Source organism: Oncorhynchus nerka, unplaced genomic scaffold (genome assembly GCF_034236695.1).
Source record: "Oncorhynchus nerka isolate Pitt River unplaced genomic scaffold, Oner_Uvic_2.0 unplaced_scaffold_1437, whole genome shotgun sequence".
Taxonomy (NCBI): domain Eukaryota; kingdom Metazoa; phylum Chordata; class Actinopteri; order Salmoniformes; family Salmonidae; genus Oncorhynchus; species Oncorhynchus nerka.
The window spans coordinates 5802-24828 of NW_027039879.1; the positions used below are offsets into that span (position 1 = coordinate 5802).

A 19027-nucleotide genomic window follows, 5' to 3' on the forward strand; every position below is an offset into this window, starting at 1 on the left:
ATGTCATCTGTTTTTTTGGAATATTGCGGGTAATCTAAAATTTGCTTTTAAAAAATGACAATACAATTTTTACAATTTGAGGGTTAGTTGTAAGAACATTATGACTATTTATCTTGTAACTTTCAAACATGTTACTATAGCCTATATCGAAAATTCTGCAGTTACGTTTAAACAATACAGCGTTAAAAATACATTTACAAGATGAAAGGCCAAGTTCTTAACCAAATATCCAGAGTTGCAAAAATTCAAGATTGTTTTTAAATTAAAGTGTTATATTACAAACAATAAAACAACGTTTACAGAATATAAATAATCAACAGCAATGACTCATTAGGTTATAAGGAGCCATGGCTAAGGCACTGTATATAACCTGTACTAAAACACAAATAAGTGTGTGATTGTACAAAGTGTGAAGTAATTATCCATTTAAAATAAGATATGTGGTCATAATTTGTGCGTAAAGTAGTCATAATAATGTAAGTGATGGGCTATTGCTAGGCGTGAATTTGAGCTAATAACTATTGTAATGTATATGACATTGCTGCACATTTCGTCGAATTTATAGGCATAAATTTGATAAATTGTTCAATTTTGCCATTTTAACAAGGATTGTAGCCGAAACGAAATGATGCTTAATTTTGACAACAGGTTTGAAAGCTTTAATCCTATAAAATCATTAGTTAAGAAATATGAATATGATCATACAGCTTGGAATAGATCAAGCCAGGTGTAAATATATTATTAAACAGAGTGAGTGAATTACACACTGTGTCCAAAATATAATTGAATGCAGATATTCCATCTAGCAGTGAATAACATGTCAATCTCTGCCATTTTGAAAGCCATTTTGAAAACAACTCTGCTACTTCCATTGACACATTGGCGATATGCATTTAATTAAATTAAAGATGGATAAGATAAGAAATGGATAAGAAATCAATTAAACAGGAAGTTCTGGGAATAGCAGATATTTAGGCACTTGAATCAACCAGCACCGCAAGGGGAGGAGCCTGCCCGTGAACCCCAGACTCTATTGGGTCCCTTGCAGGAAGCTGCTCGCCAGACTCTTTTCGTCAAAATATGTCCTAGCAATGTCATGCTCTGAGAGATTCGTTTTCACGGCGTCCTTGGTTAACTCTTTCGTGGACTGTCGTCCAAAGGAGCCCCCCTCTGTCACCCACCCTGACCCGGACCGCAGTGTCCAACATAACTGTGGTTCCGTGCCAAACACGGCCATACCCGGGACAATGAACCAGCACCAGCAGTTGCAGCCGCAAGAAGCAATGGCTCAGCCTCGATACCAATACCACCAGGGAATACTGAACTGGGACGAGCCACATTTGAGCCCGGTCCGAGTGCCGCAGGTCAGTGCTTGCCCTTACAGCGCGTCAAACAGAAAAGACAACTCCTCCTATTTGCTGCTGGAACCGGACAACCACTCAAAACCGTCACCGGACGTGTCTGCCTTCACCAGACTAATGTCAGAGATGGGCTCCATGACGGGTGGTTCTGGTCCAATTCAGGGCTACTTCCGCCCGGAGCAGTCATACTCCGGGTTCAAAGTCCAGGAGTACAACAACAGCGTGCACAGCTTGCCCACGACCAATCCACCGCGCACTCCCCACTCAGTCTCGCGCCATTTGTACCACTTGAGCTTCCCGGTGCTGCCATATCCAGACACTGACATCAAGCGCGTTATTGATGACTTAGCGTTGGGCAGCAGTGAGTGTCCAGCCCAGAGAAGCGATATCAGCAGCATCACCCTGGCCAGTCAGACCAACACGGAAGACTTAGTCATAGGTTTACGGCGAGACAAGCCCTCATCAGTCTTACCCAAGGGCGATAAAGGTCCCAGACAGGAGTCGCAAGGTGGGTAAATGGAATGAAAAGTTTTTAAAAAAGCTCTGAAAGATAGAACGCGACCATGGCAATAGCCACAGGAAAGCATTATCCGGTCAATCGAGACAAGGTGTTTTTTTTTACTTAAGGCTGTTAAAGGGAAGAGAGAGTAGAGGACAAAGGGAGCCATTGCTCAAAATGTATTTATTGCACGGAACTACCCTGCCAGGCTAAATTGCACTCGATTTTACTCTGCGCTCCTTTGAACATCAAAACAGCGGATGTCTCCTTTGTGTTTAGGGACAGTTAGCTAGGCGTAGCATACAATTGACTGTGGGCCCAGGTTTATGTGAGGGTAGGCTATAACCGAATGACTCAGTCTCACAATAAAATGTAGGCTAAAGCTAATGCTAGCTTCTATTTGCCTGTTGCGATGCTAGATGCTATAGCTAACATGAATATAGTTTCGTAAAATGAGCACTGAGAGGTGCCATAAAATATCTAATTTAAAAACGGGGTCATATAACATGACGTTCCAAATATTGACATATTTCAACTCAGGTTGTAAAGTCATCACACATGACAATATTTGCCATTGAGTGTTCAAATATTACGTAATTTTGTTCAAAATAATACTTTTTTTCCAACTATAACATGTTTGTCAATAGTAAATGTCGAAATAAGTTGTCCAACGGCATTTGGCATATTAAAAATAAATAGTCATTATAGGCCTAGTGAAACAGTTTAATGGGTCAACAACAACCCATTTCTACTTAAAATGTTCAATTAATTTGTACATTTTTGTGTGAAATCTTCTGATTTCTATATCCTAAGAATAGAGCTTTGTCATAAAATGATTTATTCAGTAGGCTAGCATCATTTAGCTTAACAATAGCCTATGCCTCGCTGTTAGGCTACACACCATTCACATCATCTGCTACATTCAGATAGACTACTACTTTTCTTTTTGTCCATTTACAAATTAAACATAGGAAAATATTTAGATGTGTAAAAGATTTGATGCAAACATGGGTCTAGCATCGTTTTTTGTTTTACGTATGGGTTTCTAGGCAAATTTATTAAACTCCAGTAGGCACAGCAATCGTTAAATTCAATACCAGACTTGTAAGACCTATTCCTATGCCTCTCCTATGCATGTCTAGTCCTACATAATTTCCATTTGTCCTTTTGATAATAACCCAATTCACGCATTCTACCCAAGTAGAATGTACGTCGTTTTAGCTAAGGATAACATGATAACAAACCCTGCATTTCAGAGAACTACCAGAGCAAACAGTGAATTAGAGGAGAAAATAGAACACAAAACAATAGTACTACCTCTCTCTCTCACACACACACACACACACACAGAGATGCATGCCATGTGACATTATATCCCGTAATAAACTGAAATTATATCAGGCCAGGTAATGCCCGCGAGAGCATTTAGAAATGTGCATATCCTAAAACAAATAATTTGCGTTCTGCCAGTCTATAACTAAATAAATGTTTTGTCTTGTTTTGACAGAGGATGCAACATTCAAAAATGATGCGTGCTGTGGATGGCTGTGGGCGAAGGCGGGGAGGAAGAAGCGCTGTCCTTACACCAAATACCAAACACTGGAGCTGGAAAAGGAGTTCCTCTTCAACATGTATTTGACTCGCGATCGCCGCCTGGAGATCGCTCGCAGTGTCAACCTCACTGACCGTCAAGTCAAAATCTGGTTCCAGAACCGTCGCATGAAGATGAAGAAGATGACACTGGAACACAGAACCAGGGACACGGTCACACATTTCCCCATCTGATTCCCCACAAACATGGTGTGCAGAGACAGGTCTACATGGACATGACTGAGTGCAGGAGCATGGGATGATGCAAAGTCAACAATAGGATGGACCATATACTGAAGGATGTGGAGATAGTGGTTCTGATCTGAATGGGCTGGTGACCTGGATGAAAGTGCCATCTATGTCCTATACACTTTGCATGAGGATATGGTGGCTCTTACCGGTTACACTTGAGTTTTTCCATGATGGAGACATATGTCGGGAAACTTTTTCTTTCTCCATACCCCTGTCCCGCAACACCCTTCATAAAAGCACTTTATTTGATCATTATTTAAACAACTGTCTTGTAGTTGTTTCTTGATAGCTCAATAGAATGATTGCAACGTTGCTTAATGTTTATTTTTGCCAGACATAGGCTACTGTCTTGAATCGAAGACTATTGTTTACAGTTCATGCTAGGCTATGGGAAGCCAATTTGAAAGGATTACTTTATTTATAACGTGAGCACTATTTTATTTATTTTCGGACGCAATTGTATTTGTAAGCTTTGAAAAATGTGCACCAATAAGCACAATATTTTGAACTTCAATTTTGTAAAATAGGAAGGATTTAAAACATTATTTCTTGTTTATACGGAGTCCTTTTTCAGAACTTGACTTGAAACAAAGGATGTGTTGATTACAATAATGAATGATTGGATGTATAAAAAAAAAACAATTTGTTTTCTAAATGAGAGCATTTGAAATAAAGGTTACTCTTTCCGTGAAATAGGGAAACATTTTCTACTACGCACATGAGCCCTTGACCTTCCAAAAGGCAAGCCTGGGATATAATATATATTTTTGTCTTGTATTATCAATTTCTAAGCTAATATTTGTTTTTATATAGTTTCGCCTATCACTTCTGCTTGAATAAATATGTCTTAGTTTGCAACTTCGATATGTGTAGATAGATGGAGAAAAACATACAGCTGCTGAAATAAATATTTTCCCCCACCATTACATTTAGTGTAATTGTTGGGAACATCCCATTGCAATAATTACTAGTTCTAGACACCTATTACCACCTTTAGCCCATCCCTCTTCCTAGTAGCCTACTCCTACCAGGTCATATGAGCTCCAGTAATGTGATTATTCTTCCTGTAATGATGATTGTAGTTGCTGTAACTATTATTATCAGGCTAGTATTTGTGGTTTGCAGTAGCATAGTTGTATGTTGTAATGTTCTTATCCTAACAAGCAATGTCAATGCATATATTTAGTTTTATACAAGGTCTATTTTAAAACAATTTAATCTGATTTAGGAGTGATTCATTGTAAAACAAATATTTTAAAAAGAATTATGTCTATAATATACTTTTCTGAGTTTAGCCTACATTTATCTTGTGGATTTAACTTTATTTCCATTTTTCACTAGCTGGGTTCAGTGGACACCATTTACTGTAGCCAACCTTCTGAATTCAAAATATGATTTTTTTTTTTAAGAAAATCAGAAGCCAAGTTGCAGATGCCAGAGTTTCCGCTGCTGATGTGCGGGTTGTCAGCCAACAAACAGGCCAGTCTTTCACGCCCCCTGGGAACAGCGTTGACCTACAAGCATACCACATAGAATTTCCTCTTATTTTTGTCTTCCAGATTGTTAGAGATTGGTCGAGCTGGAATTATGACCTGGTCTGTGGCATTTATAGGCTAGAAATAAGAAGCAACGTATAGCCTTATGCCAGATCATCATGATAACCATTGCACGTAGTAAAAAAACGAATAACGTACGTGTATTTAGTGTTTACATAAGATTATTTAATCCCTATTGATTCCATTTTTATCTAGATGTATGTATTCATTCGACGTCATTGACGTGATCCATGGTTTCATTCTGCATACACTTTCTATAATATTGTTTGAATATGAATATTTGATGGACAACACATGCCGCAACTTCCCTACAGTGGACACTGGATATGCAGCTATTGGCCTTTTATCTTAAAAGGAGACTGTGTAGCGTCTCCTGCTAGTATCGCCATGTTGAAGAGCGCACGATTTTAGCAGATTTTTATCAGGGGCAATTGACAGGGCATTTATTGTAGACTCAGGAAGTCAGGGTAGCAGATGTGTCCCAGGGATTATAGTACTGTACTTTTCACTACAATATTATTGCCTGGTATTGTGGCTAACAAAGACGTCCTAACGTGCGTTATAGGCCTTTTTGTGCATGATTGAAATGGCATGGGCATGCTATTCTCCATTCCTGCTCAGTTTGTATCTATTCTTTATTCCCTTTAGCTAGTAGACATTGCTACATTAAAACAGTTTGAATAATCTATCCTATGGGAACTTGTCCAGTGGCTCAACCAGGTTCTCTGAAGGTCTTTGAAGAGAATATGTGAGACAAAGCTGTTGTGTGATTTAGGTAGTTTCAAGTTGTTGGGCTGGACGCGTATCACAGGAACCTGAAACTACCTGAATTACTCCAGTACTGCACATCAACGCTCTTGCGTAATGGACGAATGCAACAACAACGAGAATACGCCGTTTCCACATGTCTGCGCACTACCCTACATTTTGTAATTGCACCCAAAAAATTGCATTCAATATTATCTAAAATAGTTGTTATTGTTGACATGTATTTCGTCCCAAGAGTCAATTTATTGCACATGGGCGTGTGGAGAGTTAAATTGCTAATTTAGGCCTCCCCCAAAATGCCTGCGTACACTTGGGTGTGATGAACGCTTCTTCTAAAATAATACATTTTATGAAGTACAGCAGGCCCAGACGCTGTAAACCATCTCCATTAAAGACACCAGCACCAGGCTCTACCTCATGTTCACCCCAGCTTGTTTATACTTTGCGTCAGGGGCAAGGCTTTCATATAATTTGCAGGCCATTTAATAGCACATTAACATTTACCGTCTACAATACATTTTCTAACTTCTATCTTGTTTTAACTTTGTAATACAAGACAAATATCATTCACCATTTAAAAAAATAATTTTCTGCGTTGTGAACACAAACTTCTCAATAAAGCAACAAAAACAAACTCAGAAGCCACATATGCTTTTGATAAATGCGTTTATTTCTTACAGATAAATGTTACAGCATTACTATTGATGGTCTATATACAGTGCCTTCAGGAAGTATTCATACTCTTGACATACGACATTTTGTTGTCTTACAGCCTGAATTCAAAATGGATTCAATGTTTTTTTTTCTCCCATCTACACACAATACCCATAAAGACAAAGTAAAAACATATATTCTCAAAATTGTTGCAGATTTATTACATTTTAAATACAGAAATATCTCATTTACATAAGTATTCACACCCCTGAGTCAATACATGTTAGAATCCCCCTTGGCAGCGAATACAGCTGTGAGTCTTTCTGGGTACGTCTCTAAGCGCTTTGCACACCTGGATTGTACAATATTTGCATATTATTCTTGAAAAAATTATTCAAGCTATATCAAGTTGGTTGTTGATCATTGCTAGACAACCATTTTCAAGTCTTGCCATAGATTTTTTAAGCCAATTTAAGTCAAAACTGTAATAAGGCCACTCAGGAACATTTTGTTGTCTTGGTAAGCATCTCCAGTGTATATTTGACCTTGTGTTTTATGTTATTGTCCTACTGAAAGGTGAATTTGTCTCGCAGTGTCTGTTGGAAAGCAGACAGCCCCAGGTTTTCCTCTAGACATTTTCCTGTGCTTAGCTCTATTCTGTTTCTTTATATTCTAAAAAAAACTCCATAGTCTTTGCAGATGACAAGCGTACCCATAACATGATGCAGCCACCACTGTGCTAGAAAATATGAAGAGTGGTACTCAGGACATAAAGTACATTTCTTTGACACATTTGTTGTAGTTTTACTTTAGTGCCTTATTGCAAACAGGATGCATATTTTGGAATATTTGTATTCTATAGAGGCTTCTTTTTCAATCTGTCATTTAGGTTAGTATTGTAGTGTAACTACAATGTTGATCCATCCTTAGTTATTTTCTATCTCTGAGTGGTTTCCTTCCTCTCCAGCAACTGAGTTATGAAAAGACGCCTGTATCTTTGTAGTGACTGGATGTATTGATACACCATCCAAAGCGCAATTAATAATATTCAATGTATTTTATATTTATTTTTATCCATCTAACAAGTTGCCTTTCTTTGCGAGCCAATGGAAAACCACCCTGGTCTTTGTGGTTGAATCTGTGGGACCTTACAGATAATTATTTGTGTTGGGTAAAGAGATGAGGTAGTCGTTCAAAAATGTTAAACACTATTATTGCACACAGTGAGTCCATGCAACTTAACATGTGACTCGTTAAGCAAATGTTTACTCCTGAACTTTTTTAGGCTTGTCATAACAATGGGGTTTTCATTTTTAATTCATTTGTAAATGTTTCTAAAAACATACTTCCACTTTGACATTATAGACTATTGTGTAGGCAGGTGACACAACATCTCAATTTAACCATTTTAAATTCAGGCTGTAACACAATAAAATGTGGAAAAAGTAACGGGGTGTAAATACTTTTTGAAGGCACTTTCCGAAGGTACATTTTCATCTATAACCCAAGAGTTACCATGAATGTTACCACAGGAATGTCTCTGTTGGGGATATGACTGTTACACGTCAATGGCTGATACACTTTCTCTTGTTTGTTTTGATGATTTCATGGGAAAGAGTATAGACTTTTTGGACTGGTACAAAGAGCGAGGCCCTCGGGGGTATGTGTGTGAGTTCTGTGTTGTGTGTGTGTTTGAGAGAGAGAGAGAGAGAGAGAGAGATCTGTCATCGTGAAACCTAACAACTTCATTAACTTGGTCTGAAGGCGGATTCTTACACGTTCAATGGCAATGAATTTAAAACAGGTTAGGCCCTATCTGCCTTTGCATTCTGCATTTCAGTTGGCATTGAAGCCTATTATCTACTTCCCCAGAGTTAGATGAACTCATGGATACTATTTTCATTTCTCTGCATACATTATGAAGGAAGTTAGAGGTAGTTTCGCGAGCCAATGCTAACTAGCGTTAGCACAATGACTGAAAGTCTATGGTTTCGAGTAGCATGCTAGCAGTTACTATAGAGTTCCAGTCATTGTGCTAATGCTAGTTACTAATTGCACTAACACTAGTTAGCAAATTCCTTCAAATTGCACGCAGAGACATAAAAATGGTATCCATTAGTTAATCTGCCATTGGGGAAGTAGATAAAGGGTTTAATTGCCAAAATCCTGAAGTATCCCTTTAAGGCTTATCCAGAGGGGGCTCACAGAAAGATGACAGAGTATGTACATGTCAGAACGGTCATTAACAGACATAGTGTTTGTATACAGTCATGTCAAACTTTCAAACTTCCACATCTGTAATATTATTTCAGCAAAGTATTCACGAAAACATGACCCTTATTTAGACGCTAGCCGAAAAGGCTAAAGGCATTTGCACTTCAACTACAACTTCATGATACTGCGTTATATATATATATATAAATATATATATATTATTTGTCATTATATTTTATCTGATCAGGATAGATAATGCAGTCCAATATCTTAAAGGCTGGTACTTTACATTCCACAGAAATGTAACGCTGATTTATTGTGTCTAGTTATTGCTCAAACAGTGTTACTGTTTACTGCTCTAGGCTAGTAGCAACAATCCCCGAAAGAACTACAGACTGCATACTATTTAGCATATAGGCTAATATTAGCTGCATGCTATACTAATGCTGAAGCTTCTACTACTAACCTATATAGGCCTACTGCTGCTACTGCTTGCTTCATATATGGCACCCCGTAAGATTCTATATAGAATACAATTGGTTCCATATAGAACCTTGTATGGAATGGAACCCAAGAGTTCTATATGGAACCTTACGGGGGTTCTACATATAAGCTTTAGTTAGGGGTGCCATGTATGAAGCAAGCAACCCTTTTTGGTTCTATCCAGAACCTTTTTCTACGAGTGTAGGCTACTCACAAAACGTATTTGATTAGCTCTCTTGTGCGGAAATCCACTTAAGGGTTAGGGTTAGGGTTAGGGTTAGGGTTAGGGTTAGGGTTAGGGTTAGGGTTAGAGACTTTACGAGTGTCTTTAAACAGTTATAAAGAACTTGAGCATAATCATAAGGTATCATTTAATTTTCCACGTCACTAGTGTTGCCCATAGCTTTGGAGAGGCTATATGATGGCTGTTATAACTCCTGCCAATATCAGGTTTCTTATTGAAAAATGAGGGCCTCTGTAGTAGAAAGAAATATCTGATGATGAATTATAAGTTTGGATAAATATGTTTAAGTTGATTGAACCATTTTGTGTTATCAAATCCTTATTATTGTAACTTGTAGGCCTATCTGCTTACCAATGATTACATTTTGTTACGATTTCTGTATTTCTCAATTTGCCATGTTAAATTGTATTTGCCAATATGTATTATCAAAATAAATTAAGAATAGTCTGAGTCTAATTTGTGTACATTTTTTATGCTCAATGCATTATAGTCTACTACGATAGTCTACAACAATTAATTAAACGTTTCTCTTGACATTTTTTGAAACATTTCGTGCGGTTTGCAGATTATGTTTTCAATGTTTACTACTCCAATGTATCTAATTAAATTGTTGGCACTTTGCACAGCGGGTATTTGGTGGAGTTCGTTAATTAAATGATCACTGCAACATTCAAGCCAGTGGAAGGCAACATGCAATGCTGTTTTTTATTTAATCTTTATTTAACTAGGCAAGTCAGTTAAGAACATATTCTTATTCACAATGACGGCCTAGGAACAGTGGGTTAACTGCCTTGTTCGGGGGCAGAACGACAGATTTGTACCTTGTCAGCTCGAGGATTCGTTCTAGCAACCTTTCGGTTACTGGCCCAAAGTTATGTAGTGAAAAACATTCAAATCACCTTACATATGAGTCTCATCTACCCAATACCCTTTTCGCATGTTTTCGTGTTTTGCAATTATCCTATATTTTTAACATAACAGCTGTTAGGCTATTTAGTGCTCAATAAATCTGCAGATATGTTGAGTGCAAACACAAGACAAAGTTTTATCAGCCGTAGGTATTTCTATATTGCTGTTCTTTTTGCGCTTGATAGAAGTTATTCTGAAGCTGAAATGCATTAGTTGCTAGCACCTGAGCCAGTGGAAGGCAGAGAGAGCAGTGAAGGCCGAGGCCAAAGCTTTGACCCGCTTGAATGTGACAAGTCATGCACAATACGTGGAAAGCCGCCAGAAATAAATATGAACTGTCTCCAAAACCGTTAACTTACGAGTCTTCTTTGCTTTCCCCTGTAACAGTAAAATGGTTATCTTCCGCTGGGTTTTAGAATATCCAGGTGTAGTCTCATTAGTCTCATTTCTTCCGTGTTTACTTTTTGTGTCTGAGTGTGAAGTGAGCGTTTTTGTCAGTGGCAGGAATGCTACAGCAGAGTCGTTTACGGTCCCCGCCACAGGCGATATATCAGGTCTATAAAAATCAAAGCTGCCTGATGTAGCATTTTATTATAGTATTAAACGACCAAAAAAGTTCAAGTAGTTTATTCTATAAAGACAGGGGATTGGCACGCAGTAGTGTTTAATGCGCTCGTTAAGAAACATGACTGTTAATCTGCCAATAAAGCATGAACATAGACATTTCCTACACCAGAGGAAACTCAGACGGAAGTTGGAAGAAAACAAACTAATAAAGGTCTAAAAACCTGAAGATTTGAAACATAAAACGTGATAGGCAAGAGAGATGCATTTGATTTGATTTGACATCCAGAGATGAAAGCGATAGAGAAATAATGGCGCCTTAATAGTATTGTGATGTTACTTTGATTCTGATGCTGTATTGGGCATTCATACACGTAATATATTGGATAAGGCTTATTGTATTCAATGGCCTTGTTCCAGAAAACGCATGCATGTATCAGTTTGATTAAGAAAATAATGTGGTCGCTTATTTGTCGTCCATTGTTTCCAATATGCATTTATAATATCCTTGGGTTCCATAATTTAACTGGATATTTCTACGACAGCCTATAGATACCCACATATATATGGACGCACTCAATTTTGCATATTGCATAAACAAGACAATTTATTTAGAGAGGAAAATATGTACAGTGCTAGGAGAGGTGCAGCCCCTTGGCGGAGTGATTTACGCCCCATTGACGCTTTATCAGGGTCGTGAAAAAAGTCTGACCAATCATTTCGCTCCGAGCGCACAGCCCCAGCAACCCAGCTCTACTTTGTTCGTGCGCTCGTTGAAGGGGAGTCGCGTAAAAAAAACGACTTCTGTCCTTACATGTTTTGAATTCAATGAACCGTGTTTTGTATAATGTCCGAGAATGTCAATTTCTGGAACTCTGAGCAACTATTATGTGGACTCTATAATAAGTCACGAGAGCGAAGATCCGACTTCAGCCAGGTTTTCCAATGTACAGTATTCCAACTCCAGGCAACCGGGGGGACATGGCGAGCATCCCGAATTCCCCTCTTGTAGCTTCCAGCCTAAACCTCCAGTTTTTAGCTCGTCCTGGAGCCCTTTCAGCCCCCATGCCTCCAATGGCTTACCAGCGGTTTACCATCCATACATCCCGACTCAGCCCGTGCCTTCCACCGACACCCGATACATACGCACTTGGCTCGACTGCGCTCCGCGCTCGGAGTCCCTCCCCGGGCAGGGACAGGTCAAGATGGAGCCGCTACTGGGACACCTCGGGGAACCCCCCAAAATCGGTGGACACGAGTACATTTTGGAATCCTCTTCGGCAAGAGAGATGAATTCCAGCCAGGGCTCCGGATTCGAGGACAATAAGGATATTTGTGAAGTTAGCGAAGACAAAGACGGGCCAGATCAAAGTAAGTTATAAAACGAGGAAGTGAACAGTCTGTAAAGCTTTTAATGCGGTCATAAAACAGGAACAAAGAGATTGCGAGTCATAGAGGCTCACTACCAAATCTGGTTCCCGTAGTGTGCGTCTAACTTACTATGTATGTTTACGTTCGAATTATTATCATACATTTATACATACATCTGGTCAAGGTATGGATGATACTCTGTTTTGGATTAGTGCGACATTTCACGTGCGCGGTTTTCTGCGCTGACCTGCCTTAGTTTTGGGGACCAACTGGTAGTGAATATAATTTTACTGCAACCCTTTTCACACTGAGTTGTGTAAGTTTTGGCACACAACCTCTGAGAACAGGTTCTCTGCGCTCAATTGCACTTTAGTGCCGTTCATTTTCTCAGCAGCTTGTTTTAATCCAGTAATAACTGAACAACACCTCAAGAAAAACGTCCCTCTATTGAACTATGTGCCAAGAGTCTTATCCAATGCAGAATTAGAAGTTACCAGAGAAAGGCCCTCTTAACTCTAGTCAATATTTGAGTGTAAATATCCTCTCTAAGGGGAAACGTGTCTTTATTTCATTCACGTCTTGATGGCAGTAGTCTATTTATAGACGTTTAATGTCGTTTAGAAGGTGGAGTGTGGGGGATTGGGCTATATGTTCGTTTCTTCAATTATTATTTTGGCAAAGAAACCGCATTGACGACATTTTCTGGAAAGCAAGTTTTATTGATGCCTTTGGGACTGTTGAGTGGGCAGGAGTTTCTCTTTGACACCAGAAAAATAATATGAAACATTTTCCAAGTGAGACTCTCAGTTGTTGTTTTTTTACTAGCAGACTCATTTGTCTGAGCTATATGACATTATGTGGAGGATGTCGGTCACTACTCTCAGTTGACTCACTGTTCTAGCCATGCCTATGGTTGCCTTGACAGAATAAAAATAATTTTCTGTCCTTTACCAACACTGCCTCATAAGATCAGGCTGGCTATTAATCAAGCCTGGAGCCGAGCCGGAGTAGAAACCTATTTATGTGTGCTACTCTGCAAAGCACGGTCTTGTTGAAATAGGCTGTGCGTGCTCGCCCGGTAACGTTTTGGTGCACCGGGAAACAGAGATATACCACAAATATAGGCTATCTGAGGCATAACCTTAATTGGATGGGTCAAGGTTCTGACTGATGGTCATTTTCGAGTAGCATGGACTGACGGTGGAGACGAACATTGCTTTTAATCCACAAAATGGGTTCACGCAAACGTGAACTCTCTAATGGATGGTGCGCAACAGAATTCCCCTTTGTGTTGTCCTGGGCGGCATTCCAGAATAAACTACGTGCAAAGGCAATGAAGTTGGGAATTACACGTCCCTCTTTGTGCTAGCAGCGGCTCGTGAGTGAAAAAAGTTATTGCCCCAGAAGTTTATTAAGTTATAAGACCAGCCAACATCACTATTAATTGTTGTATGTTGGCTCCCTGGGACAGTTCGGGGAAAAAAATATATAAAATACGATGCAACCTTATCGTAGAGAAATGCAATAACGAATATCTCTTGGCATATACGAAAGGTCAATTGCTCAGACTATTAAGGTAAAATTGCAAAGAGACATGATGGTATTATAACGGTCTGTAGCCATTATGTGTTTCCATCCCAACATTCGTCACAAATCAGACCCCCACCCCATGATTATCCAGCGACAATACCCTCTTAAACTTGCATTGTTGCAGATCATGTCTTTGAGCTGTCTCATAAGTATTTAGATGGCACATCTCTATCTCCGACGTGTCCGCCGGCAACGGATAGGTTTACAGGGTTATCAATCATCCCCGGGGGTTATTTCCTTTCATGATAAAAATAGGATTGCATCATACGATTTAGGATATTGGAGACCGTTGATGTGGTATTAAAGTGCGTGTCTAGGGGCATGGGCCGATTGGATTTCTCTACGTTGGTTACATGTATGTAGCCTAGAGAAATGGCCAACGGTTTCAATGAGCCCAGATTTTTTTATCTGTAGAAATGCCCAGATCCATTGGCCACAGCTATAACCTTCACATATCCATACGCGTTATGGAATAGCACTGGATGGTTTGTCATGCAGTGACAGGAAAAGCCCTGTCTTTGCACGGGATGAATGACACTAGGTGATTATGTACTTGGGGAATGCGAAGCACCACTTTGCGTGTCACAAAGCCCACTTCTACCTCTAGTGCCCCGGAACAGGTATTGGTGTCCACTTGCAGATGCAATCGTTCCAATGCCATGCCTGGGAGATTTATATCCCCATTGTCTTTTGAGTAATCACGGTATTCTCAGTTTAAGCTTTTCAAGGCCATTTGAATGCCATGGTAGCCCAACATGCAGGCTCTACACAGTGATGTTATACCAAAAGCAACTGAGAAGAAATGTAGATGGGCCTACATGAAAATACATAGCATGCATTCCCGAGAAAGCCACCAGAGAGGAAAGGCGTCTCCACGGAGACAGCAAGAAATATTTCCCCTGGAACATTTCCCATAAAAAGGAGATAATCCACTTTCCAAAGCAACCGCATTTCAGGGGGACTGCATTTTTGTTTGGGTTAGGCTCTGTTGCTCACTATAGGTCTCTCATAGTTCCAATGCTTTTGGCTCTGTTGGGGGAGGATAGCTTCTCCTCATAACCATGCTGCGCTTTCTTCACTAATTGCATTCGGCTGAGGCCTGCTAACCAAGCTGAAGGGTGGAGTGCATTGCAATGATTGGATGTTTTGACCAACAACAACAACAAACTACGGTATACGGATAATCATAGTTTACGAGATAACATCACATTCCAAGTGTTCCATCCATGTAGAGTGCACTTCTCACAAACAGGGTGATTTTCAAGGTCTAGTGGGATGAGGAACACGAGGACCTTTTCCATTCTCTTTGTGTTTCCCATGTATGATATTGTTACGGTAACGTGAAAAGACACCTTGCGGTCCAGGAAGTACTTTCATGGTAAACATGTACAGTGAAGGAACTGCCTGTCCTCTAAACCCATTTACAAGACCCACCAAGGTCACCTTCGGCCTGAGGGGAGGTGAGGAACTACTTTCCTCTCTTCTCTTCTCTGCTCCAATACATTACCGAACACGGTTCCATTTGGAGCAATATGAGACTTGGCTTTTGATATCACTTTAACTCAATTATGTATAGCATTGGCATGGAAATCTGTTAGTACGCAAGCATGTTTGTATTTAGTTATGTTATTAGGCTTGCTAGTCTATGGCCTATTCTGGTCTGTGTTTGTTTGCCATTTACTAAAGGTGTCTGTCTGACTTTCCCTTGCAGATGACCCCTCTGCCAACTGGTTGCATGCCCGGTCTTCCAGGAAGAAGCGCTGCCCTTACACGAAATACCAAACCCTCGAGCTCGAGAAAGAGTTCCTCTTCAACATGTACCTCACCCGGGACAGAAGGCATGAGGTAGCACGCTCGCTGAACTTGACCGAGAGACAAGTCAAAATATGGTTCCAAAACCGACGGATGAAAATGAAGAAAATGAATAAGGACCAACCCAAGGATTAAGAAAAAAAGGGAGTTATATTAAAAACACCACCATCACAAAGAGTCTGCTTTCGCGTGACTTTTTCCTTAAATAGGCATACATGGACTGTCATGGGTAAAGTGGGGGTGCAGGAAGCTTGTTTTTATTATTTTCCATATCGATGTGAAAAACACCCTCTGATATTATAGAAGCGCAGACCAGTAGAGAAAACTCTTATGGTCCTTTGTAGCTGAGTTGGTATAGCAACTATAGGGAAGTGGATTTGTTTCCCGGGACCACCCCTTACATAAAATGGATGCACGCATGACTGTAAGTGCTTGGATAAAAGCGTCTGCTAAATAGCATATATTACATCATATAGTAGAAAGGAGGGTGGATTCACGCGGCTCTTTCTCAAGCACTACTTTTATCACTTATTTATTGCTTTACGCATGACACCAACGCTTCATCAGGAGAGGCATGGAGGTGCTGAAACGTCGGTTCCGTGTGGTCATTAATACATAAGAGAAACGGTTGTAGTTAAAGGGAGTGTGCGACCTGCATTTATTCTTATCTTTTAGTTTTTTCGCCGCTCCATTCCTCTCTTCAGTTCCATAGATGCGCCGGACATAACTGGTCTTTCACGAAAAATACATTATTTTATTATTCGAGCAGCAGTTCCCCCAACTCAGTCGCCCCAATTATGTTATATTGTAAATCGATTAATAAGCTAGTGTAAGGGGTTGGCCTATTATTATTATTATTATTATTATTATTATTATTAGTGTATTATTTATAATTCCTTGTAGAGTCACATCCCCCAGAGCCCCTTTGACTGGCTCGTATTTAGTAAAATATCAGGGTTCCATGTATTTGTTGTAATCCCTTTAAATACTAACTCAACAGGTATGTGCACACTCTTATATGTATCTCTTTTTTCTACATGTGCATCATTTTACCTTCAAGTTCCTTGTGCGTAAAAGTGCGTAATAACCTAATAAGGGTTTCATATGGAAAGGTCTATGGCATGGCTCTCCAACCCTGTTCCTTGAGAGGTACTCTCCTGTAGGTTTTCACTAACTAACCTGATTCAGCTTATCAACCAGCTAAATATTAGAATCGGGTACGGTAGATGAGGGTTGGAGTGAAAAGCTACAGGACAGTAGCTCTCCAGGAACAGGGTTGGAGAACCCTGGTCTATTGGATATTTATCCTTTGACATTTCCTTGCGGCCAATGTTACTATTTCGTTGTGTAATTGCTAAAAACATAACTTAAAGAGTTTAAGCCGCTACTGAGAGTAAATATTTTAGACTACTTTGATGTGGAAATTAATCAGGAATACGTGTTTTCGGGTATATAGCGCGACATGGTATATTTCCTTGAAGCATCATATGCAACATGCTAGTTCACATTCAATATGGAACCTTGTTCGTGATTGGGATTAAGCCTAGTTTTATATAGTTCGGTCTGCCAATATAAGGTCAGCAGACCTATTGGCCTGTAGCCAACTTGCATTCATCTAATGACTGTGCATTCTAACAGTGGAACGTTTTTAAACATATACGTGGAAATGAAAGGGCCTTCAATAACCCGCCCGTTTACACTCTCTCTCGTTTTGATATATGCCATTAAAAGATTTACTCAAATGCGCTTAAATACAGGATATAACATCCGTCGAAGAAAAACAAGCCTACATTGTCTAAGAATAAAAATGTTTACATTGTTAGCGCATGCCTAATATCATAATGAAATGTAATTTATTTCTTTACGTTTGTGTGTTTTGAAAATGAAATCTATTTGAAGAAAAAAACAGTTTTTGGATGGTAATATTTCTAATTGATTGTAAATAGACCTAGGTGAATAACCTCGATTGTTTTAATTGGAATGAGTTGCATATGTTAAAAATGGGTGTTTTGGGAAATGACATCGGAGTTGAATGAGCAGAAGTCATTTTTCCAGTTTTAGATATTGTTTACATGTTCTTGTCCAGAATGTATTGAGCGTTAATTGATTTAACCGTGTTGTCGATACAATAAGGAATGATGTACTTATTTGGTGTACATGTATTTTTGTTTGTTTGTTTGTGGGAGTACTTACAAACATCCTGGGAAACTCTTATGATGCATTTTCAGTGAGATATGAAATGGGTGGCGTTTCTGGAGTCGCGCGCATGGCTGTCCTTCATTCTGAATATTAAAGAGCATGCTCTCGAGCCTCGCAGATTTCATTATAGAGGCCTTCAGGTCATCTCAGTTGGACTCTTCATTTTTAATAACAACAACGCTGTAAGCACCGACTCCAGAAACTACTAACCCCATCTCAGTCTTTTTTTATATCACATTAATCTATTGTGTCTCTCATGTAAATTGTATTCAGTCCTGTGTTGTTTATCTGTGAGATAGCACTGCTGATGTTGGATTCGTATTAAAAAATAGTTTACATTAGAACAATGTCTCGGCACTTTTTTACTGCTATTGATAATTTCATGGAATTGATATGAGATTAAAATGAAAATAAAGCAATTCTATTTATGATAGCCAATTCATTTTAGACAGTGAGAAGGTCTCGAGAGTGCGCAACATAGGGTGCATATGCGCCTTCTCTGCATGTGAGTGAGAACAAAACAAGTTTGAGCCTTTTCATATTTCCAAATTCATTTCATCTTTTAGGAGGAGCATGTGTTCAAAATATGTCTCGTGCGCCGGAGCATTTGTCTTGAATTGTACTTGAAGGAAAGGAGTCAATTTGGCCAAGTGTGCACATGGTTCCCTGAAGAAGATAGCCCTAGACCCTAGCATCCATTAAGATGACCCTATGGCAATGTTTATCTTGAAGTCTTCATCTCATACGTTTATGAAAATTAAAAGTTTTGGTTATGTGTATTTAAAACGTGCCACTCTGGGTAGAACCCGAGAAGGAGTTAGGGAAGGACATGGAATGAAACAAATCGGCTGTGCTGTACTGTGCGTGGAAAATAGTAATCATGAGGCCTGTGACACACGACTAGTGAGGTAGGTTATGATTCTAAGGCCCATGTTCCTTTTTCCAAAGATGAACGCAAAGA

The 19027-nt window shown here is 39.4% G+C and overlaps 2 protein-coding genes across 2 annotated transcripts; both read left to right on the forward strand.

Annotated features, from left to right (window-relative positions):
• Window positions 1-1009: 1009 nt before the first annotated feature.
• On the forward strand, window positions 1010-3771 carry hoxb10a (homeobox B10a). The gene is made up of 2 exons (XM_029635599.2): window positions 1010-1869; window positions 3368-3771. The coding sequence occupies exons 1-2, from the start codon at window positions 1092-1094 to the stop codon at window positions 3643-3645; spliced, it is 1056 nt and encodes a 351-aa protein (XP_029491459.2). The 5' UTR covers window positions 1010-1091; the 3' UTR covers window positions 3646-3771.
• Window positions 3772-11826: 8055 nt separating this feature from the next.
• Window positions 11827-18429, forward strand: hoxb9a (homeobox B9a). Its single transcript, XM_029625237.2, has 2 exons — window positions 11827-12465; window positions 15767-18429. The coding sequence occupies exons 1-2, from the start codon at window positions 11952-11954 to the stop codon at window positions 16000-16002; spliced, it is 750 nt and encodes a 249-aa protein (XP_029481097.2). The 5' UTR covers window positions 11827-11951; the 3' UTR covers window positions 16003-18429.
• The last annotated feature ends 598 nt before the right edge of the window (window positions 18430-19027 follow it).